The 24,001-nt window shown below is 40.4% G+C and overlaps 1 protein-coding gene across 2 annotated transcripts in view; it reads left to right on the top strand.

Moving 5' to 3' along the window:
- The window catches only part of RBM23 (RNA binding motif protein 23), a 28,665-nt gene extending 5,411 nt beyond the window's left edge, over window positions 1–23,254 (top strand). The window contains exons 3-10 of one of the 2 annotated variants that reach the window (XM_033084381.1): window positions 822–941; window positions 9,887–10,039; window positions 13,243–13,380; window positions 14,740–14,805; window positions 18,575–18,821; window positions 20,407–20,505; window positions 22,275–22,344; window positions 23,088–23,254. In XM_033084381.1, the coding sequence (XP_032940272.1) occupies window positions 879–941; window positions 9,887–10,039; window positions 13,243–13,380; window positions 14,740–14,805; window positions 18,575–18,821; window positions 20,407–20,505; window positions 22,275–22,344; window positions 23,088–23,091 (840 nt within the window). In that variant the 5' untranslated portion in view covers window positions 822–878 and the 3' untranslated portion in view covers window positions 23,092–23,254. Of the gene's footprint in view, window positions 1–821; window positions 942–9,886; window positions 10,040–13,242; window positions 13,381–14,739; window positions 14,806–18,574; window positions 18,822–20,406; window positions 20,506–22,274; window positions 22,349–23,087 lie in introns of those variants that run through there. The other variant, XM_033084382.1, reaches the window with a different exon arrangement.
- Window positions 23,255–24,001: the final 747 nt, after the last annotated feature.

Genomic DNA, 24,001 nt, shown 5'->3' with positions numbered 1-24,001 from the left:
TGGGTTGTTTTTGGGCCTATTTTGGTCATTTTTGCTCCTTTTTGTTTGGGATTTTTTGTGAATTTTCCCCCAGCTGTTCCCAGATGTTCCCCAGATGTTCCTGATGTTTCTCACTTTATTTCTAGTATTTTTGTGGTCATTTTGAGTCATTTTGGGTCTATTTGGCTCCGTTTTGGGTCAGTTTTTGTGGATTTTTGGTCAATTTTGATCAATTTTTGTAAATTTTGGGTCAATTTTGGGTCTATTTTGCGTCAATTTTTGGTCAATTTTGAGTCAATTTTTGAGTCAATTTTTGGGTCAATTTTGAGTTGACTTTTGGTTAATTTTTGTGGATTTTAGGTCAATTTCGGGTCAATTTTTGCGAATTTTGGGTCATTTTTGAGTCAATTTTTTTGTCAATTCTTGTGGATTTTGGGTCAATTTTGGGTCAATTTTGAGTCAATTTCTGGGTGAAGTTTGGGTCAATTTTTGGGTCTGTTTTTGTAAGTTTTGTGTCAATTTTTGTATAAATTTTGTCAATTTTGGGTCAATTTTGAGTCAATTTTTGGGTCAATTTTTGGGTCAGTTTTGAGTCATTTTTTGGTCAATTCTTGTGGATTTTGGGTTGATTTTGGGTTGATTTTTGTAGAATTTGGGTCAATTTTGGGTCAATTTTTGGGTCAATTTTTGTGAATTTCGGGTCCATTTTGGGTCATTTTTAGGTCGATTTTCGTCGTTTTTGGGCCGATTTTGGTCATTTTTGCTCCTTTTTGTTCGGGATTTTTTTGTGAATTTCCCCCCAGCTGTTCCCAGCTGTTTCTCCAGCTGTTTTCCCTCCCCAGGGAGCCGCTGGGGTCGCTGAGCCCCGAGGAGAGGGACGCCCCGCACCGTGTTCCTGCATGCAGCTCGCCGCCCGCATCCGCCCCCGCGACCTCGAGGATTTCTTCTCCGCCGTGGGAAAGGTCTGGAAAATTCTGGGATGAAAACCCCAAAAAATCTCTTTAAAAGTGTTAAAAAATCAGGGGAAATTCCTGAAAAATTCTTATGAGAGTCCTGGAAAAAAATTCTGAAAAAATGGTAAAAAATCGGGAAAAATTTTGGGGAAACGTCACAAAAAATTCTCAAAAAAATTTTAAAAATTCCTGCAAAAATCCCAGAGAAGTTCTTACAAAATTGTTGCAGAAATTCCTGAAAAAGTTTCTGAAAAAATTAGTGAAAAAGTTAGTGAAAAAAATCCCTGGAAAAGCTCCTGAAAAATTTCTAAAAAAATTCCTGAAAAATTCCTAGAAAAATCCTGGAGAAAACCCCAAAAAATAATGAAAAATTCTTCTAAAAATCCTGAAAAAATTCCTGAAAAATTCTGAAAAAATCCCAGGAAAATTCCTGAAAAAATCCAAGAAAAATTCCCCAAAAATCACAGAAAAATTCCCCAAAAATCACAGAAAAATTACTGAAAGAATTGCTGGAAAATTGCTGAAAATTCCCTGAGCAATCCCCACCCGCGACCTCGAGGATTTCTTCTCCGCCGTGGGGAAGGTCTGGAAAATTCTGGGATTAAAACCCCAAAAAAAATCCCAAAAAAAATCCTAAAAAGAGGGGGAGGTGCTGGGAAAAACCAGAAAAATTCCTGGAAAAAAAAAATCTTTAAAATGGGGGAAAATTGTTGAAAAATTTCTGAAAAAAAATTCAAAATTGTGGAAAATTCCTGAAAATTTTTTGAAAAATTGCCAGGAAAGTTCCTGAAAAATTCCCCAAAAAATGGGGGGGAAAAATTCGGAAAAAGTCCTGAAAAAAATTAACATGAAAATTTCCTGAAAAATTTTGAGAGAATTGTGGAAAATTTTTTGGGCAAAGCCAGAAAAAATTCCTCCAAAATTCTCAAAAAATTCTCCCCGAAAAAATAGTGGAAAATTCCTGAAAAAGTTTCTGAAAAAATCCTTTAAAAATTACTAAAAAATCCTCGAAAATTCCTGAAGAAAATTGTGAAGGATTCCTGAAAAAAAATCGCAAAAAAAAAATCCTGGAAAAGTGAAAAAAAAAATTGTGGGAAATTCTTTAAAAAAAAAAATCCAAAAAAAATCCTGGAAAAAAATCATGAAAGTTTTTACAAGTTCTTTAAAAGATTCAAGAAAAATTCCTGAAAGTTTTCTGAAAAAATACTGGAAAAACATTGGAAAATCCCTGAAAAAATGGAAAAAAATCACGGAGGAAAATGCTGAAAATTTTCATTTGGAATGGTGGAAAATTCCTGAAAAAATCCCAAGAAATTAAAAAAAAGAATGATGGGAAATTCTGAAAAAATGTCACTAAAAAAATCTTGAAAAGTCCCTGAAAAAGTTCTGAAAAGATCATGGGAAATTCTTGCAAAGTTTTTATAAAAAATCTTGAAAAAATTCCAGAATAATTATTTTTAAAAATTGCACAAAAAAAAAAATTGAAAAAAAAAAAAAAATCCCAAGAGTTCCCAGAGAAGTTCCAAAAAAATTGTGGGGGAATTCTGGGGAAAATTTTGGAAAATTTCTGAAATCTCCAAAAACATGGTGGGAAAATCCTGAAAAATTCTTAATGAAGTCCTGGAAAAAAATTCTGAAAAAATTGTAAAAAATGGTGAAGAATTTTAGGAAAACGTCACAAAAAATTCTCAAAAAAAATTTTGAAAATTCTTGGAAAAAGTCCCAGAAAAAGTCCTTTCAAAATTGTTGAAAAATTGCTGGGAAAATTCTCCTCCAAAAAAATTGTGGAAAATTTCAGGAAAAATCCCAAAAAAAATCATGGGAACTTTCTAGAAAAAAATCACGAAAAATCGCAGAAAAATCTGGAAATTCTGGAAAAATTACTAGAGAAAATCTTACAAAAATTACTGAAAAAATTTCTGAAAAAATCAGTGAAAAAATTAGTGAAAAAATCTCTGGAAAAGCTCCTGAAAAATTTCTAAAAAATTACTGAAAAATTCCTAGAAAAATCTTGGAGAAAACCCAAAAAAATAGTGGAAAATTCTTGGAAATCCTGGAAAAATTCCTGAAAAAATCCCAAAAAAATTCCTTTAAAAATCCCAGAAAAATTGGTGAAAAAGTCCCCAAAAAATGGTGCAAAATCCTGAAAAATTCCTGAAAAAAAATCAGAAAAAAATCAGAAAAGATCCGAGAAAAATTTTCTGGAAAAATCCCAGAAAAATTCCTGAAAAAATTCCCGGAAAAGTTCCATGAAAAAATTGTGGGAAATTTCTGGGAAAGTTTTTGGAAAATATCTCATGAAAATTCCTGAATATTTCCCAGAAAAATCATGGAAAATTCCAGAAAGATTTCTGAAAAAGATTCCTGAAAAATTCCTGAAAAAAAATCCTGAAAAAATCCTGAAAAAATCACAAAAAAAAAATTCCTAGAAAAAAAAAAAGTGGGAAATTCTTAAAAAAAATCCCAAAAAAACACCAAAAAAATTTTGGAAAATCCTGGAAAAAATTCCTGAAAAAATTCTGAAAAATCATTGGAAAAATCCCCAAAAAAATCATGGGAAGTTTTGGGGAAATTCCTGGAAAGTTTCTGAAAAAAATTCCTGAAAAATCCCAGAAAAACTCTTGGAAAATTCCAAAAAAATGTGGAAAAATTCAGGGAAAGACCTGAAAAAATTCCTGAAAAATTCGCTAAAAAGTCATGGAAAATTATGTGAAAAGTTTCTGGGAAAATTAAAAAAAAATTGTGGAAGATTTCAGGAAAAATCCCTAAAAATTCTGGAAATTTATTGGAAAATTCTTGAAAAAAACTCTGGAAAATTGCTGAAAAAATCCTGAAAAATCTCTCAGAAATTGTGGGAAATTCTGGGGAAATTCCTGAATAAAATCCCAGAAAAATTCCTGGAAAAAAGTCTTGAAAAATCCCTAAAAAATTCCTGGAGAAAAGCCAAAAAATAATGAAAAATTTTTCTAAAAATCCTGGAAAAATTCCTGATCAATGCCTGAAAAATCTCTGAAAAAATCCCAGAAAAATTCCCCAAAAATCCCTGAAAAATTCCCCAAAAATCCCAGAAAAATTCCCAAAAATCACAAAAAATGGTGGGGAATTCTTGGGAAAATGTGAGAAAAAATTCCTGAAAAATTTTTGGAAAATTCCTCAAAAAATCCTGGGAAATCCTTGGAAAAAAAATCCCCCAAAAATGCCAAAAAATCCCCCAAAAATTTTCTAAAAATTCCCCAAAAAATTCCTGAAAAAGTTAGAAAAGCCAAACAAAAATACAAAAAATCCCTGAAAGAGTCCTTGGAACGTCCTAAAAAATGATAAAAAAATACTTCAAAAAAATCCTAAAAAATGTGTAAAAAATTGCTTTAAAAAATTGAAAAAGAATCTTTAAAAAAATCCCCAAAAAAATCTTCAAAAAAATCCCGAAAGAATTCCAGAAAAATTCCAAAAATGGCTCAAAAAAATGTTGAAATTGCCTCAAATAGCTGAAAAAAAGTTCTTAAAAAGTCATAAAGAGTTTCCTAAATAAATCCCAAAAAAATTCTACAGAGTTTCAAAAAAAATTGCAAAAATGCCGAAAAAATCCTAAAAAAAGTCCGAAAAAAAATTCCCCAAAAACCATAACAAATCCTAAAAAAATGCCTAAAAAAATCATAAAATCTTAACAATTGAAAAAAAAAAATTTCCTGAAAAAAAAAGTTCTAGAAAAATTCCCCCAAAAACTATCAAAAAGTTTTTAGGAAAATCCAAAAAGAAATCCTAAATAATGCTAAAAAAAATTTTTAAAAATCCCAAAAATTTCTGAAAAAACCACCAAAAATTCCTTTAAAAAAATTCCTAAAAGATTTCTGAAAAACTGTAAGAAATGTTGAAAAAAAATCCTAAAATATTCTAAAAAACTCAGGAGAATGCTGAAGGAACTTCAAAAACATTTCCCCCCAAAAAAATCTTTAAAAATGCCAAAGAGAATTCCTTTAAAAATGCAGAAAAAATCCTAAAAAATGCCCAAAAAAATCCCGTAAAACTTCTGAAAAAATTCGAAAAAAATTTGAAAAAAATTGCTGAAAAAGCTGCTGTTATTTCAGCTTTGTCTAATTTATGTTTAACCCTTTTTTTGATGTAATTTTTGTGGTTTTTAGGTCCGTGACGTTCGGATCATCTCAGACCGGAACTCGCGGCGCTCCAAGGGCACCAAAAATCCCAAAAAAAATTCCGAAAAAAATCTTAAAATAAATTTTTAAAAATTTCTAGAAAATAAAATGAAATCATAAAAAAATCTTTAAAAATTCTCAAAAAAAATCATAAAAACCGCAGAAACAATCCTAAAAAAAACCTTCAATAAATCAAATTTTAAAAAAACTCTGAAAAAACCTAAAAACCACTAAGAAACTAAAAAAAAAAATCCTAAAAAAATTAATGAAATGCTTCAACAATCCTAAAGAAATCCTGAGAAACACAAAGAAAAATCCCCCCAAAAATTGCAAAAAAATCCTAAAAAAAACCAAAAAAAGTCCCACCAAAAAATCCCAAAAAAAATCCCAAAAAATCCCGAAAAAATTGTGAAAAATACTAAAAAAATTTTTAAAATAAATCCGAAAAAAAATCCCAAAAACCAAAAAAAAAAATCATTAAAAACTGAACGAAAAGATCGTAAAAAATCTCAGAAAAATTCCGAAAAAATCCCTTAAAAAAATTCTCAAATGTCCCTTTAAAAATTTTAAGTATTTTTTTAAATAATTTCAAAAAAACCTTTAAGGTGCTCCAAAAATCCGAAAAAAAAGCTCAAAAAAAATCCTTAAAAATTTGGAAATAAATCCTCTAAAAAACTTTATAAAAATCTCAATAGATGTTTTAAAAATTTCCCAAAAGTGTCTAAAAAAATTGAAATAGATGCCAAAAAAAACCCTCGAAAAATCCGATTATCTCTGAAAAAATACCAAAAAATAACTCAAATAATCCTAAAAAAAAAAATCCCCAAAAAATTCCAAAAAATTTCTAAAAAAACCAGAAGAAATTCTTTTAGTTCTTTGTCACCCCAGCAGTGTTTGACCCTTTTTTTAATTTTGTTTTTCCCCCCAGGTCCGTGATGTTCGGATCATCTCGGACCGGAACTCGCGGCGCTCCAAGGGCAACCAAAAATCCCCAAAAAATCCAAAAAAAATTCTAAAAAAAATCCCTAAAAAATGCTGAAAAAGTTCTAAATAAATTTCTGAAACTCCTGAAAAAATACAAAAAAATCCTAAAAAAAAATCCCCAAAAAAATCCCAATGAAATCCTAAAATATTAAAATAAAAATCCTGAAAAATTTCTTAAAAAGATCCCAGAAAAACCCTAAAAAATTCACCAAAAAATAAAAAAAAAATTTTTAAAAAAAATCCCAAAAAAATCACCAAAAAAATCCCCAAAAATGTCCAAAAAATTCTCAAAAAATCCCCAAAAAATTCTGAAAAAAGTCCTGAAAATCCCTAAAAATTCTTTTTCTTCCAGGAGTGTTTAACCCTTTATTTAATCCGTTTTTAACCCTTTATTTCCCCCCAGGTCTGTAATGTTCGGATCATCTCAGACCGGAACTCGCGGCGCTCCAAGGGCACCAAAAATCCCCCAAAACATCTGAAAAAAATCCCAAAAAATACGAAAAAAAAATCCTAAAAAAGTTCTAAATAATGTCCAAAAAATCCCCAAAAAAATCCTAAAAAGTGCCCAAAAAAAGCTTTAAAAAAAATGCTAAAATATGTCTTAAAAATCCACCGAAAGTCCTAAAAAATACCTAAAAAATTTCTCAAAAAATCTGAAAAACTTCCAAAAAATGCCCAAAAAATCCCCCCCAAAAAATCCTAAAAAATCCTAAAGAAATTCTGAAAAATTCCAATATAAATCCAAAAAAATCCCTAAAAAATCCCCCTAAAAATCCCCAAGTGAGAAAAAAATCCAAAAAAAAAATTCTGGAAAATTATCAGAGGAGTTCTCAAAAATCCTGAAAAATGTCTAAAAAAACTCCAAAAAATCCCAGAAGTTTCCCCAAAAAAATTTTAAAATATGTGACAATAAAAAATACCTAGGAAATCCTTTAAAAAATCCTAAAATAATTCCTTAAGAATTCTGTAGGAAATGTGAAAAAACCCTTGAAAGATCCTAAAAAATACCCAAAAAAATTCTGAAAAAATGGTGAAAAATTCCAAAAAAAATTCTAAAAAAATCCCCAAAAAAATCCAAAGAAAATCTTAAAAAATCTAAAAAAAAAAACCCCAAAAAAATCCTAAAAAATTACAAAAAAAATCTTAGAAAACTGAGAAAAATATCGTAAAAAAACCGGAAAAAATTTCTAAAAATTGTAAATGATGGGTTTAAAAAATCAGAAAAAAATTGCATTAAAAAGTCATAAAAAATGCCCAAAAAATTCCTCAAAAAATCTGGAAAAAATTCTAAAAAAAATGACCAAAAATATCCTTAGAACATCCTAAAAAAAATCTTCAAAAAATCATAAAAAATCCCCCAGAATTCCCTGAAAATTCCCCCAGAAATTCTGAAATATGCCTTAAAAAATGCTAGAAAAATCCTGAAGAAATTCTGAATAAATTCCTGAAACTCCTAAAAAAATACAAAAAAAATTCTAAAAAAATCCCCAAAAAAATCCCAAAGAAATCCTAAAATATTAAAAAAAAAAATCCTGAAAGTTTCTTAAATAAATCCCAGAAAAATCCTAAAAAATCCACCAAAAAATAAAAAAAAATTCTAAAAAAATCCCAAAAAAATCACCAAAAAAAATGCCCAAAAATGTCCAAAAAAATTCTCAAAAAATCCTCAAAAAAATCCCCAAAAATGTTCAAAAAATTCTCAAAAAATTCTCAAAAAATTCTAAAAAAATCTGAAAAAATCCCTAAAAATTCTTTTTGTTCTAGCAGTGTTTAACCCTTTATTTAATCCATTTTTAACCCTTTATTTCCCGTGTAGGTCCGTGATGTTCGGATCATCTCGGACCGGAACTCGCGGCGCTCCAAGGGCACCAAAAATCCCAAAAAAAATTCCGAAAAAAAATCTGAAAATAAATTTTAAAAAAATTCCAGAAAATAAAATGAAACCATAGAAAAATCTTTAGAAGTTTTCCTAAGAAATTCTAAAAAAAATTGTAAAAAATGCTGAAACAGTCCTAAAAAACCTTCAGTAAATAAAATTTAAAAAACCCTCAAAAAAACCTAAAAAACCACTAAGAAACTAGAAAAAAAAATCCTAAAAAAATCAATGAAGTGCTTCAAAAATCCTAAAGAAATCCTGAGAAACACAAAGAAAAATCCCCCCAAAAAATCCCAAAAAAATCCTGAAAAATACGAAAAAAGTCCCACCAAAAAATCCCAAAAAAATCCCAAAAAATCCCGAAAAAATTGTGAAAAATACTAAAAAAATTTTTAAAATAAATCTGAAAAAAAATCCCAAAAACCAAAAAAAAATCACCAAAAATTCAACGAAAAAATCCTAAAAAATCTCAGAAAAATTCTGAAAAAATCCCTTAAAAAATTCTAAAATGTCCCTTTAAAAATTTTAAGTATTTTTTTTAATAATTTCAAAAAAACCTTTTAAGGTGCCCCGAAAATCCCAAAAAAATGCTCAAAAAAAATCCTTAAAAATTCCCAAATAAATCCTCTAAAAAACTTTATAAAATCTCTGTAGATGTTTTAAAAATTTCCCAAAAAGTGTCTAAAAAAATTGAAATAGATGCCAAAAAAACCCTCGAAAAATCCGATTATCTCTAAAAAAATATCAAAAAATAACTCAAAAAAATCCTAAAAAAAATCCTAAAAAATTCAAAAAAATTTTCCAGAAAAACCAAAACGAATTCTTTTAATTCTTTGTCACCCCAGCAGTGTTTAACCCTTTTTTAAATTTTTATTTTGTCCCCCCAGGTCCGTGATGTTCGGATCATCTCGGACTGGAACTCGCGGCGCTCCAAGGGCACCAAAAATCCCCAAAAAATCCCAAAAAAATCCTGAAAAATCTTAAAAAAAGAGTCCCTTAAAAGTCCTGAAAGATTCCTAAATAAGACACAAAAAATCCTAAAAAATTTCAAAAAATTTCCAAAAGAATCTGAAAGAAAATGTTACAAAATGCTGAAAAAAATGACTAAAAAATCTGTAAAAAATTTTTTTAAATCCTCAAAAAAATGTCCAAAAATTTCAAACAATCCCAAAAAATCCACTAAAATTCCCAATAAATTCTTTAAAAAACTCCAAAAAAAATCCCTAAAAAATCTTGATGAATTCCTAAGTAAGTCCTGAAAGAATCCTAAAAAAAATTTCAAAAAAACCCCCAAAAAAATCCTAAAAAATCCCCCAAAAGTCTCAAAAAATCCTTAGAAATGCCAAAAAACCACCAAAAAATCCTAAAAAATAACGAGAAAATGCTTAAAAATGCCCAAAAAGATCCACCTAAAAATCCAAAAAAAATGCTAAAAAATGTCCAAAAAAATCCCTAAAAAGTACAAAAAACATCCCAAAAAGTGCCAAAAAAATCCTAAAAAAATTTGAAAAAGTTCTTAAAAAAAATTCCTAGAAAAATGCCTGAAAAATCCTAGGTAAAACCAAAAAAAGTAAAAGGAAATCTTAAAAAATTCTTGAAAAAAAAAACGAAAAATTCTCTTTAAAAATACCTGAAAAATCCTGAAAAGAACTCGAAAAAATTTTTTAAAAATCTTGAAAAAATTCAGAAAAAATCCTGAAAAATGCTCAGACAACTTCAAGACACTTCCCTTAAAAAAAAATCTTTTAAAATGTCAAAAAAATTCTTTTAAAAATGCGGAAAAATCCTAAAAAACGCGGCGGAAAATCCTAAAAAAAATCCCGTAAAAATTCTGAAAAAATCCCAAAAAAATTTCAAAAAAATTGCTAAAAAACTGCTCTTATTTCAGCTGTGCCTAATTTATGTTTAAACCCTTTTTTTAATGTGTTTTTTTTGGTTTTTAGGTCCGCGACGTTCGGATCATCTCAGACCGGAATTCCCGGCGCTCCAAGGGCATCGCGTACGTGGAGTTCTGCGAGATCCAGTCGGTGCCTTTGGCCATCGGCCTGACGGGGCAGCGCCTGCTGGGGGTGCCAATCATCGTCCAGGCCTCCCAGGTGGGCACTGGGGAAATTTGGGGATTGTTTGGGGATTTTTTAGAATTTTTTTTAGGTTTTTTTGGGGGATTTTTTTGGGGATTTTTTGGGATTTTTTGGGGATTTTTTGGGATTTTTTTTTAATTTTTTAGGATTTTTTGGGGATTTTTTGGGAATTTTTTAGGGATTTTTTTGAGGATTTTTTGGGATTTTTTGAGGATTTTTTGGGGTTTTTTTGAGGATTTTTTGGGATTTTTTTTGGGAATTTTTGGGAATTTTTTGGGTTTTTTTTGGGATTTTTTGGATTTTGTTGAGATTTTTTTGAGGATTTTTTGGGGATTTTTTTAGAGAATTTTCTCTGATTTTTTAGGGATTTTTCGTGATTTTTTGGGTATTTTTTGGGAATTTTTTGAGGATTTTTTGGGGATTTTTTTGGAATTTTGGGGATTTTTTTGGGGAATTTTTTCTGATTTTTTGGGGATTTTTTGGGATTTTTGGGAATTTTTTTGGGATTTTTTGGATTTTTTCGGGATTTTTTTGGGGATTTTTGAGAATTTTTTAGGGATTTTTTGGGATTTTTTTGGATTTTTTGAGGATTTTTTGAGGATTTTTTTGGGATTTTTGGGGATTTTTTGGGGATTTTTTGGGGATTTTTTAGGATTTTTTTGGAGAATTTTTTCTGATTTTTTGTGGATTTTTGAGGATTTTTTTTAGGATTTTTTGGCGACTTTTTGGGATTTTTTGGGGGATTTTTTGGGAATTTTTTGGGGATTTTTTGGGGATTTTTCGTGATTTTTTGGGATTTTTTTGGGATTTTTTTGGATTTTTTTGGGGATTTTTTGGGAATTTTTAGCGATTTTTTGGGATTTTTTTGGGAATTTCTTTGGGATTTTTTGGGGATTTTTTTGGATTTTTTTGGATTTTTTTTTTTGAGGATTTTTTGGGAATTTTTGGAAATCTTTTAAGGATATTTAGGATTTCTTGAGAAATTTTTGAGGATTTTTTAGGGATTTTTTTCTTTTTTGTGGATTTTTTTGAGGATTTTTTGGGATTTTTGGGCATTTTTTTGAGAATTTTTTGGGAATTTTTTGGGATTTTTTTGAGGATTTTTTGGGAATTTTTTGGGATTTTTTGTGGATTTTTTTTATTTTTTGGGGATTTTTTGGGATTTTTTGGATTTTTTTGGGGATTTTTTGGGGATTTCTTGGGGATTTTTTGGGAATTTTTTGGGATTTTTTGGGGATTTTTGGGGATTTTTTGGGGAATTTTTGGGGGGTTTTTTTGGGTTTTGGGTGAACTTTTTCTGGTTCTGGGTGGTTTTGTCCTTTACCTGAGCTCACCTGATTTCACCTGTCCCACCTGAGCTCACCTGGGCTGGATTTCAAGTGAATTTTTGTCATTTGTGAGTGAATTTTTTCCATTTTTGGGTGGATATTTTTGGTTTTTGTGTGGATTTTTTTCGTTTTTGGGTGGTTTTATCTCTTACCTGTGCTCACCCGTCTCACCTGGGCTGAATTTTTTGCCATTTTGGTTCCATTTAAACCAATTTTGGGTGGGTTTATTTGATTTTTGGGTGGAATTTTTTGGTTTTTGTGTGGATTTTTTGTATTTTGGGTGTTTTTATCTCTTACCTGTCTCACCTGTCCCACCTGTCCCACCTGAGCTCACCTGGGCTGGATTTCAGGTGGATTTTTGTCATTTTTGGGTGGATTTCTTTGGGTTTTTGGGTGGATTTTTTTGGTTTTTGGGTGGATTTTTTTCATTGTTGTGTGGATTTTTTCCGTTTTTGGGTGGTTTTATCTCTCACCTGAGCTCACCTGGGCTGGGTTTTTGCCAATTTTGGGCGGATTTTTGATATTTTTGAGTCCATTTAAGTCAATTTCGGGTGGATTTATTTCATTTTTGGGTGGATTTTTTTCATTTTTGGGTGGTTTTATCTCTTACCTGTGCTCACCTGAGCTCACTTGAGCTGGATTTCAGGTGGATTTTTGCCATTTTTGGGTGAAATTTTGCGAATTTTGGGTGGATTTTTTTGGTTTTTGGGTGGATTTTTTTCCATTTTTGGGTGGTTTTATCTCTTACCTGTGCTCACCTGTCCCACCTGAGCTCACCTGGGCTGGATTTCAAGTGAATTTTTGTCATTTTTCAGTGGATTTTTTTCCTTTTTTGGGTGGAATTTTTCCACTTTTGGGTAGTTTTGGTCTATTTCTGGGTGGATTTTTGTTGTTTTTGCCTCACCTGTGCTCACCTGAGCTCACCTGAGCTGGGTTTTTGCCAATTTTGGGAGGATTTTTGCTATTTTTGAGTCCATTTAAGTCAATTTTGGGTGGATTTTTTGCTTTTTGGGTGGATTTTTTGCATTTCTGGGTGGTTTTTTTCTTACCTGAGCTCACCTGTCCCACCTGTTCCACCTGTGCTCACCTGAGCTCACCTGGGCTGGATTTCAGGTGGATTTCTGCCATTTTTGGGTGAATTTTTTCCGTTTTGGGGTGGATTTTTTCTGGTTTTGGGTGGATTTTTTTTGATTTTTGGGTGGATTTTTTCTGGTTTTGGGTGGTTTTATCCCTCACCTGTGCTCGCCTGTCCCACTTGTGCTCACCTGACCTCACCTGGGCTGGATTTTTGCCCTTTTTGGGTGAAATTTTGTCAATTTTGGGTGGATTTATTGGATTATTGTGTGGATTTTTTCCAAATTTGGGTGATTTTATCTCTTACCTATGTTAACCTGAGCTCACCTGTCTCACCTGAGCTCACTTGAGCTGGATTTCAGGTGGATTTTTGCCATTTTTGGGTCCATTTAAGCCAGTTTTGGGTGGATTTTTTTCATTTTTGGCGGATTTTTTCTGGTTCTGGGTGGTTTTATCCCTCACCTGTGCTCACCTGAGCTCACCTGGGCTGGGTTTTTTCCAATTTTGGGTGGATTTTTGCCGTTTTTGAGTCCATTTAAATCAATTTTGGGTGGATTTTTTTGCTTTTTGGGTGGATTTTTTGCATTTCTGGGTGTTTTTTTTCTTACCTGAGCTCACCTGTCTCACCTGTCCCACCTGAGCTCACCTGAGCTCACCTGGGCTGGATTTCAGGTGGATTTTTGCCATTTCTGAGTGGATTTTTTTCATTTTTGGGTGGATATTTTTAGTTTTTGGGTGGATTTTTTTAATTTTTGGGTGGATTTTTTCCATTTTTGGGTGGTTTTATTTCTCACCTGTCCCACGTGTCCCCCCCAGGCCGAGAAGAACCGCCTGGCCGCCATGGCCGCGCCCCTGCAGAAGGGCTCAGGGGGCCCCCTCAGGCTCTACGTGGGGTCCCTGCACTGCAACATCACCGAGGAGATGCTGAGAGGCATCTTTGAGCCCTTTGGAAAGGTGAGATACACCTGAGACACACCTGGGCACACCTGGGGAGCATAAAAACACACCTGGGGGGGATGAGAACACACCTGGGCACACCTGAGCTCAGTGCAACATCACCCAGGAGATGCTCAGGGGGATCTTTGAGCCCTTTGGGAAGGTGAGACACACCTGAGACACACCTGGGGACACCTGGGGAGCATAAAAATACACCTGGGGGGGATGGGAACACACCTGAGCACACCTGGGGGGGATGGGAACACACCTGGGGTAGCTGGGACACACCTGGGCACACCTGGGACACACCTGAGGGGGGTAGGAACACACCTGAGATACATCTGGGAGCAATAAAAACACACCTGAGGGGGATGGGATCACACCTGGGCACACCTGGGCACACCTGAGCTCACTGCAACATCACCGAGGAGATGCTGAGAGGGATCTTTGAGCCCTTTGGGAAGGTGAGAACACACCTGAGATACACCTGGGATACACCTGGGGGCATAAAAACACACCTGGGGGGGATGGGAACACACCTGGGCACACCTGGGCACACCTGAGCTCACTGCAACATCACCCAGGAGATGCTGAGGGGGATCTTTGAACCCTTTGGAAAGGTAAAAATATACCTGAGGCACACCTGAGATACACCTGGGGACACCTGGGCACACCTGGGGGGGATGGGAACACACCTGGGCACACCTGAGCTCACTGCAACATCACCGAGGAGATGCTCAGGGGGATCTTTGAACCTTTTGGAAAGGTAAAAACTCACCTGAGACACACCTGAGACACACCTGGGCACACCTGGGGGGGATGGGAACACACCTGGGCACACCTGGGCACACCTGAGCTCATTGCAACATCACCCAGGAGATGCTCAGGGGCATCTTTGAACCCTTTGGAAAGGTGAGAACACACCTGGGCACACCTGGGCACACCTGGGATACACCTGGGGGCTGTAAAAACACACCTGGGGGGGATGGGAACACACCTGGGCACACACCTGGGCACACCTGGGATACACCTGGGGGGGATGGGAACACACCTGGGCACACCTGGGATACACCTGGGGCACACCTGGGCACACCTGGGCACACCTGGGACACACCTGGGCACACCTGGGGATATCTGGGAGCAATAAAAACACACCTGGGATACACCTGGGGGGGGATGGGAACACACCTGGGGTAGCTGGGACACATCTGGGCATACCTGGGACACATGTGGGGATACCTGGGATACACCTGAGGGGGATGGGAACACATCTGAGCACACCTGGACACACCTAGGGGGGATAGGAACGCACCTGGAGTTACCTGGGCACACCTGGGCAGAGCTTTTGGCTCACCTGTGCGTGTCCCTCACCTGCAGATCGACAACATCGTGCTGATGAGAGACCCGGACACGGGGCAGAGCAAAGGGTACGGCTTCATCACGGTGAGTGACACACCTGGGGCAGGTGGGACACACCTGGGCACACCTGGGGCACACCTGGGATACACCTGGGGAGGTAAAAACACACCTGGGGGGGTAAAACCATACCTGAGATACACCTGGGGCAGGTGGGACACACCTGGGCACACCTGGGATACACCTGGGGGCACCTGGGATACGCCTGGGGGGGGTAAAACACACCTGGGACAGGTGAGACACACCTGGGGCACACCTGGGACACACCTGGGGGCACCTGGGATACACCTGGGGGGGGTGAAACACACCTGGGACACACCTGGGGCACACCTGGGCACACCTGGGGGGGGAAAACACACCTGGGGCAGGTGAGACACACCTGGGACACACCTGGGGCACAGCTGGGACACACCTGAGGGGGTAAAACCATACCTGGGGGCAGCTGGGATATACCTGGGACACACCTGGGACAGGTGAGACACACCTGGGGAGGGTAAAACACACCTGGGACACACCTGGGGGGGGTAAAACACACCTGAGATACACCTGGGGGCACCTGGGACAGGTGAGACACACCTGGGGGGGGTAAAACACACCTGGGATATACCTGGGACACACCTGGGGGCACCTGGGACACCCCTGGGACAGGTGAGACACACCTGGGGGGGTAAAACACACCTGGGATATACCTGGGACACACCTGGGGGCACCTGAGACACACCTGGGGGGGGGTAAAACACACCTGGGGCAGGTGAGACACACCTGGGGGCACCTGGGAGGGATCACAACACACCTGGGTGCACCTGTTGGATCTTAGTGGTCTCACCTGTCCAGTCTCACCTGTCTGACCTCACCTGTATCTCACCTGTTTGGCTTTACCTGTGTAATGTCACTTGTAAGGTCTTATTTGTCTCACGTGTTACCTGTCCAGTCTCACCTGTGTCTCACCTGTATCTCATCTGTCCAATCTGACCTGTCCAATCTCACCTGTCTGATCTCACCTGTTCAATCTCAATCTCACCTGTATCTCACCTGTCCAATCTCACCTGTATCTTACCTGTACCTGTCTGACCTCACCTGTATCTGACCTGTCCCTTACCTGTCTCACCTGTGCAGTTCTCCGAAGCCGACTACGCTCGCCGCGCCCTGACCCAGCTCAGTCTCACCTGTTCAATCTCCCCTGTCCAATCTCAGTCTGACCTGTCCAGTCTCACCTGTATCTCACCTGTCCCACCTCACCTGTCCCATCTCACCTGTCTCATCTCACCTGTCTCATCTCACCTGTCTCTCACCTGTCCAATTTCACCTGTTTAATCTCACCTGTCCCTTACCTGTATTTCACCTGTGTTTCACGTGTATTTCACGTGTTTCACCTGTCCAATCTCACTTGTCTGATCTCACCTGTATCTGACCTGTACCTGTCTGATCTCACCTGTATCTCACCTGTCCAGTCTCACCTGTGTCTCACCTGTCCAATCTCAATCTCACCTGGCCAGTCTCACCTGTACTTCACCTGTATCTCACCTGTCCAATCTCACCTGCCCAATCCCAATCTCACCTGTCCAATCTCACCTGTGCAATCTCACCTATCCAATCTCACCTGTGCAATCTCACCTGTCCAATCTCACCTGTGCAATCTCACCTGTCCAATCTCACCTGTGCAATCTCACCTGTTCAATCTCACCTGTGCAATCTCACCTGTTCAATCTCAATCTCACCTGTCCAATCTCACCTGTGCAATCTCACCTGTTCAATCTCAATCTCACCTGTCCAATCTCACCTGTGCAATCTCACCTGTTCAATCTCAATCTCACCTGTCCAATCTCACCTGTCCAATCTCAATCTCACCTGTCCAATCTCACCTGTCCAATCTCACCTGTCGTGTCTCACCTGTCTGATCTTACCCGTGTGACCTCACTTGTCTGACCTTACCTGTCTGATCTCACCTGTATCTCACCTGTGTCTCACCTGTTTAACCTTACCTGTTCTCACCTGTGCAGTTCTCGGAGGCCGACTGCGCCCGCCACGCCCTGACCCAGCTCAATCTCACCTGTCCAATCTCACCTGTCCAATCTCACCTGTCCAATCTCACCTGTATCTCACCTGTCTGGCCTTACCTGCCAGTCTCACCTGTTCAGTCTCCCCTGTCCAATCTCAATCTGACTTGTCCAGTCTCACCTGTCCAAACTCACCTGTATCTCACCTGTTCAGACTCACCTGTCCAGTCTGTATCTCACTTGTCCCATCTCACCTGTGTGACCTTATCTGTCCAATCTCACCTGTTCAGTCTTAATCTCACCTGTATGTCACCTGTACCTGTCTGATCTCACCTGTATCTCACCTGTCTAATCCCACCTGTCCGGTCTCACCTGTGCCATGTCACCTGTCCAGTCTCACCTGTGTCTCACCTATCTCAGCAGTCCTACCTGTATCTCACCTGTCCAATCTCACCTGTGTCTCATCTGTACCTGTTTAATCTCACCTGTGTGACCTTACCTGTCCCTTACCTGTCTCACCTGTCCTGTCTCACCTGTGCAGTTTTCCGAAGCTGACTGCGTGCACCGCGCCCTGACCCAGCTCAGTGTCACCTGTATCTCACCTGTACCTGTTTAATCTCACCTGTGTGACCTTACCTGTCCCTTACCTGTCTCACCTGTTTCTCACCTGTTTCTCACCTGTGCAGTTTTCGGAGGCCGACTGCGCACACCGCGCCCTGACCCAGCTCAATCTCACCTGTCCCTCACCTGTATCTCACCTGTATCTCACCTGTTCAATCTCACCTCTATCTCACCTGTCCTGTCTCACCTGTGCAGTTTTTGGAGGCCGACTGCACGCGCCACGCCCTGACCCAGCTCAATCTCACCTGTCTGTTCTCACCTGTCCAATCTCACCTGTACCTGTCCAATCTCAATCTCACCTGTATCTCACCTGTACCTTTTTAATCTCACTTGTCTCTCACCTGTATCTCACCTGTCTCACCTGTCCTCTCTCACCTGTCCAGTTCTTGGAGGTCGACTGCGCGCGCCGCGCCCTGACCCAGCTCAATCTCACCTGTCCAATCTCACTTGTACCTGTCCAATCTCACCTGTGTGACCTTACCTGTCCCTTACCTGTCTCACCTGTATCTCACCTGTACCTTACCTGTTTCTCACCTGTGCAGTTTTTAGAAGCCGACTGTGCGCGCCACGCCCTGACCCAGCTCAATCTCACCTGTCCAATCTCACCTGTCCAATCTCACCTGTACCTGTTTAATCTCACCTGTGTGACCTCACCTGTCCCTCACCTGTGTCTCACCTGTTCCCTCTCACCTGTGCAGTTCTCCGAAGCCGACTGCGCGCGCCGCGCCCTGACCCAGCTCAGTCTCACCTGTCCAATCTCACCTCTATCTGTCCAATCTCAATCTCACCTGTCTCACCTGTCTCTCACCTGTCTCTCACCTGTATCTGACCTGTATCTCACCTGTCTCTCATCTGTCTCACCTGTGCAGTTCTCCGAAGCCGACTGCGCTCGCCGCGCCCTGACCCAGCTCAGTCTCACCTGTCCAATCTCACCTGTATCTCACCTGTCTGTTCTCACCTGTCTCTCACCTGTATCTCACCTGTCCCTCACCTGTTCTCTCTCACCTGTGCAGTTCTCCGAAGCCGACTGCGCGCGCCGCGCCCTGACACAGCTCAATCTCACCTGTGTCTCACCTGTACCTGTTTAATCTCACCTGTGTGACCTCACCTGTATCTCACCTGTCCTGTCTCACCTGTCCAATCTCACCTGTCCCTTTACCTGTGTCTCACCTGTGCAGTTTTCTGAGGCCGACTGCGCGCGCCGCGCCCTGACGCAGCTGAACGGCTTCGAGCTGGCGGGGCGCCCGATGCACCTGGGCCAGGTGAGCGAGCGGCCCGAGGGCGGGGCCGACGTCGCCTTCCCCGAGGGCCCCGCCCCCGGCGCACCTGGCACAGGTGTGGCCCCGCCCCCGCTCACCTGCGGAGACGAGCCCGAGCTGGGAACCGCGGCCGGGAGGCTGCAGCTGATGGCAAAGCTGGCGGAGGGTGAGTTACCTGGGCACACCTGGGACACACCTGGGGGGGTAAAATATACCTGAGATACACCTGGGCACACCTGGGCACACCTGAGATACACCTGGGCACACCTGGGACACACCTGGGCACACCTGAGACACACCTGGGCACACCTGGGCACACCTGGGCACACCTGAGATACACCTGAGATACACCTGGGGGGGATAAAATACACCTGGGACACACCTGAGATACACCTGGGGGGGTTAAAAACACACCTGGGCACACCTGGGATACACCTGGGGGAGTAAAGACACACCTGGGCACACCTGGGGGGTTAAAATATACCTGAGACACACCTGGGACACACCTGGGCACACCTGGGCACACCTGGGACACACCTGGGCACACCTGGGGGGGTTAAAATATACCTGGGCACACCTGGGCACACCTGGGTACACCTGGGGGAGGTTAAAATACACCTGGGATACACCTGGGCACACCTGGGACACACCTGGGCACACCTGAGATACACCTGAGCACACCTGGGGGGGTTAAAAACACACCTGGGACACACCTGGGACACACCTGGGCACACCTGAGACACACCTGGGCACACCTGGGACACACCTGGGCACACCTGAGACACACCTGGGCACACCTGGGCACACCTGGGACACACCTGGGCACACCTGAGACACACCTGGGCACACCTGGGCACACCTGGGACACACCTGGGCACACCTGGGGGGGGTAAAAACTCACCTGGGCACACCTGGGCACACCTGGGCACACCTGGGGACACCTGGGGACACCTGGGGACACCTGGGCACACCTGGGCACACCTGAAAGGGATTTGGGGTTTCCAGGTGTGGATTTTGGGGTTTTTTGGGGTGGTTTTTGGGTTTTTTGGGGTGAGTTTTGTGGATTTTGGGGGGATTTGGGGTTTTTGGTGTCCCTGACTCTGATTTTGGGGTGAATTTTGTTGATTTTGGGGTGAGTTTTAGTGGATTTTTGGGTTTTTTGGGGGTTTTTTGGGGGGTTTTTGGGTGGTTTTAGGGGTGGCTGACCCCGATTTTGGGGCGAATTTTGAATTTTTTGGGGTTTCCAGGTCTGGTTTTTGTATTTTTTGACATCCCTGACCCCGAATTTGGGATTTTTGGGGGGTTTTTTGGGGTGAATTTTGGGGTTTTTGGGGTCGCTGATGTCAATTTTGGGGTGAATTTTGTTGATTTTGGGGTTTTTTTGGGTGGTTTTTGGTGTTTTCAGGTGTGTTGACCCCGATTTTGGGGTGAATTTTGTCAATTTTGGGGTGAATTTTGGGGTTTTTTGGGTGGTTTTTGGGGTTTTTGAGGTCGCTGATGTCGATTTTGGGGTGAATTTTGTCGATTTTGGGGTGAATTTTGTCAATTTCGGGGTGAATTTTGATGTTTTTGGGGTGAATTTTGATGATTTTGGGGTGAATTTTGTCGATTTTGGGATGAATTTTGTCGATTTTGGGGTGAATTTTGGGGTTTTTTTGGGTGGTTTTTGGGGTTTTCAGGGGTGCTGATGTTGATTTTGGGGTGAATTTTGTCGATTTTGGGATGAATTTTGTGGATTTTGGCGTTTTCAGGGTCGGGCCTGCAGCTCCCCGCCCCCGCCCAGGCCGCGCTGCAGCAGCTGAACGGGGCCCTGACCCCCCTGGGGGGGCTCAACCCCGCCGCCCTCACAGGTGAGACCCCAAAATTGGGGACCCAAAAATTGGGGAGGGGTCCCAAAAAAAATCTGGGTGGGAGAATCCAAAATATGGGGGAGGGGGATCCTAAAATTGGGGGAAAAAACTGAAAATTTGGGTGGGAAAATTCAAAATATTGGGGAGGGGGAGCCTAAAATTGGGGAAAAAAACTGAAAATTTGGGTGGGAAAATTCAGAATATTGGGGAGGGGGAATTCCTGAAATTGGGGAGGGGTCCCAAAAAAAATCTGGGTGGGAAAATCCAAAATATTGGGGAGGGGGATCCTAAAATTGGGGAAAAAAACTGAAAATTTGGGTGGGAAAATTCAGAATATTGGGGAGGGGGATCCTAAAATTGGGGAGGGGTCCTAAAAATTTGGGGAGAGGTCCCAAATAATGGGGAGGGGTCTCAAAATGGGGAAAAAATCCTAAAAATCTGGGTGGGAAAATCCAAAATATTGGGGAGGGGGGAAATTTCTGAAATTGGGGAGGGGTCCTAAAAATTTGGGGGGTTCCAAAATTTGGGGGGGTCCTAAAATTTGGGGAGGGGTCACAAATATTGGGGGGGGGGGGTCACAAAATTGGGAAAAATCCTAAAAATTTGGGTGGGAGAATCCAAAATATTGGGGAGGGGGAATTCCTGAAATTGGGGAGGGGTCCCAAAATTTGGGGGGTCCTAAAATTTTGGGGGGTTCCAGAATTTGGAAAGTTCCAAAATTGGGGAGGGGGAACCCAAAATTTGGGGGAAGGAGCCCAAAAATTTGGGTGGAAGAATCCAAAAAATTAAGGGGGGGTCTCAAATTTGGGAGATTCCAAAATTTAGATTTGGGGGGGGGGGAGATTTTGGGGGAGATTTTTTGGGATTTTGGGGGATTTTTGGATTTTTTGGGAATTTTTGAATTTTGGGGATTTTTGGGGATTTGGGAAATTTTGGAATTTTTGGGAATTTTGGAGATTTTGGGAATTTTGGTGATTTGGGGGAATTTTGGGGGATTTTTTGGATTTTGGAATTTTGGGAATTTGGGGGATTTTTGGGGAATTGGGGATTTTTGGGGGATTTTTGGGATTTTCTGGAATTTTGGGAATTTGGGGATTTTTGGAAATATCGGGATTTTTTTTAGAGTTTTGGGGAATTTTGGGGAATTTTGGGGATTTTTGGGGAACTTTGGGGGATTTTTGGGATTTTGTAATTTTGGGACTTTTGGGGATTTTTGGGAATTTTGAGATTTTTAAAGATTTTGGAGATTTTGGGAAATTTGGGGAATTTTTGGGGAATTTTGAAAATTTTTTGGATTTTGGGGGATTTTTGGTATTTTGGGATTTTCTGGAATTTTGGGAATTTGGGGATTTTTGGAAATATTGGGATTTTTTTTAGAGTTTTGGGAAATTTTTGGGGATTTTGGGATTTTGGGGATTTTTTGATTTGGGGATTTTTGGGATTTTTTGGGAACTTTGAGGATTTTTTGGGGGTTTATGGGATTTTTGGGGATTTTGGGGAATTTTGGAATTTTGAGAATTTTGGGGATTTTTGAGGATTTTGGATTTTTTGGGGGATTTTCGGGAATTTTGGGGTATTTTGGGGATTTTTTGGGGAATTTTGAAGATTTTCTGATTTTTTGGAATTTTGGGGATTTGTGAAGTTTTGGGGATTTTGGGAATTTCGGGAATTTTTTGGAATTATGGGAATTTTGTGAAATTTTGGGATTTTTGGGGGTTCCCAAATTTGGGTTCCCCCCCTCCCTGACCGATTGATTTCCCCTCCCCCAGCCCTGAGCCCGGCGCTGAACTTGGCCTCGCAGTGCCTGACGCTGTCGGGGCTCTTCTCGCCCCAGACCATGTGAGTACAAACCAGTATGGACCAGTATGGACCAGTATGGACCAGTATAAACGGGTATGGACTGGTATGGACTGGTATAGACCAGTATGGACCAGTATGGACCAGTATGGACCGGTATGGACTGGTATAGACCGGTATGGACCGGTATAGACCAGTATAAACCAGTATAAACCAGTATGGACCAGTATGGACCAGTATAGACCAGTATGGACCAGTATGGACCAGTATAGATTAGTATGGACTGGTGTGGACCAGTATGGACCCAAAAAACCCCACAGAAATCCATAGAAACCAGTACAAACCAGTATGGACCAGTATAGACCAGTATAGAACAGAATGGACCGGTATGGACCAGTATGGAACAGTATAGACCGGTATGGGCCCATACAGACCAGTATGGACCGGTATAAACCAGTATAGACCAGTATAAACTGGTATAGACCAGTATGGACCAGTATGGACCAGTACGGACCAGTATGGACCAGTATAGACCAGTATGGACCAGTATGGACCAGTATGGGCCAGTATGGACTAATACAGACTAGTATATACCAGTACAGACCAGTACAGATCGGTACAGACCAGTACGGACCAGTATAAACCAGTATGTACCAGTACAGACCAGTATAAACCAGTTCAGACCAGTTCCCAGTCCCTCCCAGTTCCCCCTTTCCCCTCCCAGCCCCTCCCAGTACAAACCAGTACAAACCAGTGACCCCTCTCCTCTCTTTTCTCTTTTCCAGGTGAGATTTGGCTCCGCCCCCTCCCCTCAGGCCACGCCCCTTTCCCTCCTCGGCCCCTCCCCCCTCCGTGTTTTGGCGGGAAAGGTGGGCGTGGCCTCGGCGCTGGCCCCGCCCCCGGCCCCGCCCCCACCCGGGGTTGGAATTTTGGGAACTTCTGGGAATTTTTTTTTTTTGTTTCTTTTCTTTTTTTTTTTTTTTTTTTTTTTTGGTTCCGGAAACGGAAAAAAAAATAAAAATAAAAATTCACAAAAAATGAAACCATTTCCTGTGAGTGCCTCATTTGCATAAATTTACATAATTAAATACCTCGTAAAAATTAATTTTTACCTCAAATCTCCTCAGGTCTGCCCTCAAACCGCTCCAATTTTCTCGCCCCAAAACCGCGCGGTTTTTCCCCCAAAATTTTCTTGCCGATTATTAAATTTAATTATTTTAATTAAATTTACTTTAAATTTTACCGAAATCCGCTTTTTTTCCCCTCATTTTAAAGCTTTAATTCCGATTTAATCTGAGTCGTGCCCTCACCCAAAATGGCGGCGGCGCCTTCGCGCCCTTTTTGTTCCCGTTCTGCGCATGCGCAGCCGCCATTTTGTACCTTTTGCCCTCACCCAAGATGGCGCCAGCGTACTCACTCCACGATGCGCATGCGCGGCGGCCATTTTGCGCGTATATTTCACCTCGCCCTTAACAAAGATGGCGCCTGAACCGGCCTCACCGTCGCCATTTTGTGGGCGTGGCTTCCCCTCAGGCGCCCAAATCCAAGATGGCGGCCGGAGCTGCCGGAGTTCTTCAAAACCAGTACAAACCAGTAAGGAAAAAACCGCTCCCAGTATAAACCAGTAACCCCCAAACCCCCTCCCGGGTCATTCCAGTGACCCCCAAACCCCTCCCAGTACAAACCAGTAAGGAAAAAC

Source organism: Catharus ustulatus, chromosome 38, assembly GCF_009819885.2.
Source record: "Catharus ustulatus isolate bCatUst1 chromosome 38, bCatUst1.pri.v2, whole genome shotgun sequence".
Classification (NCBI taxonomy): Eukaryota; Metazoa; Chordata; class Aves; order Passeriformes; family Turdidae; genus Catharus; species Catharus ustulatus.
The sequence above is the reverse complement of the archived record's forward strand: the minus strand, read 5'-3'. Positions and strand labels throughout refer to the sequence as shown.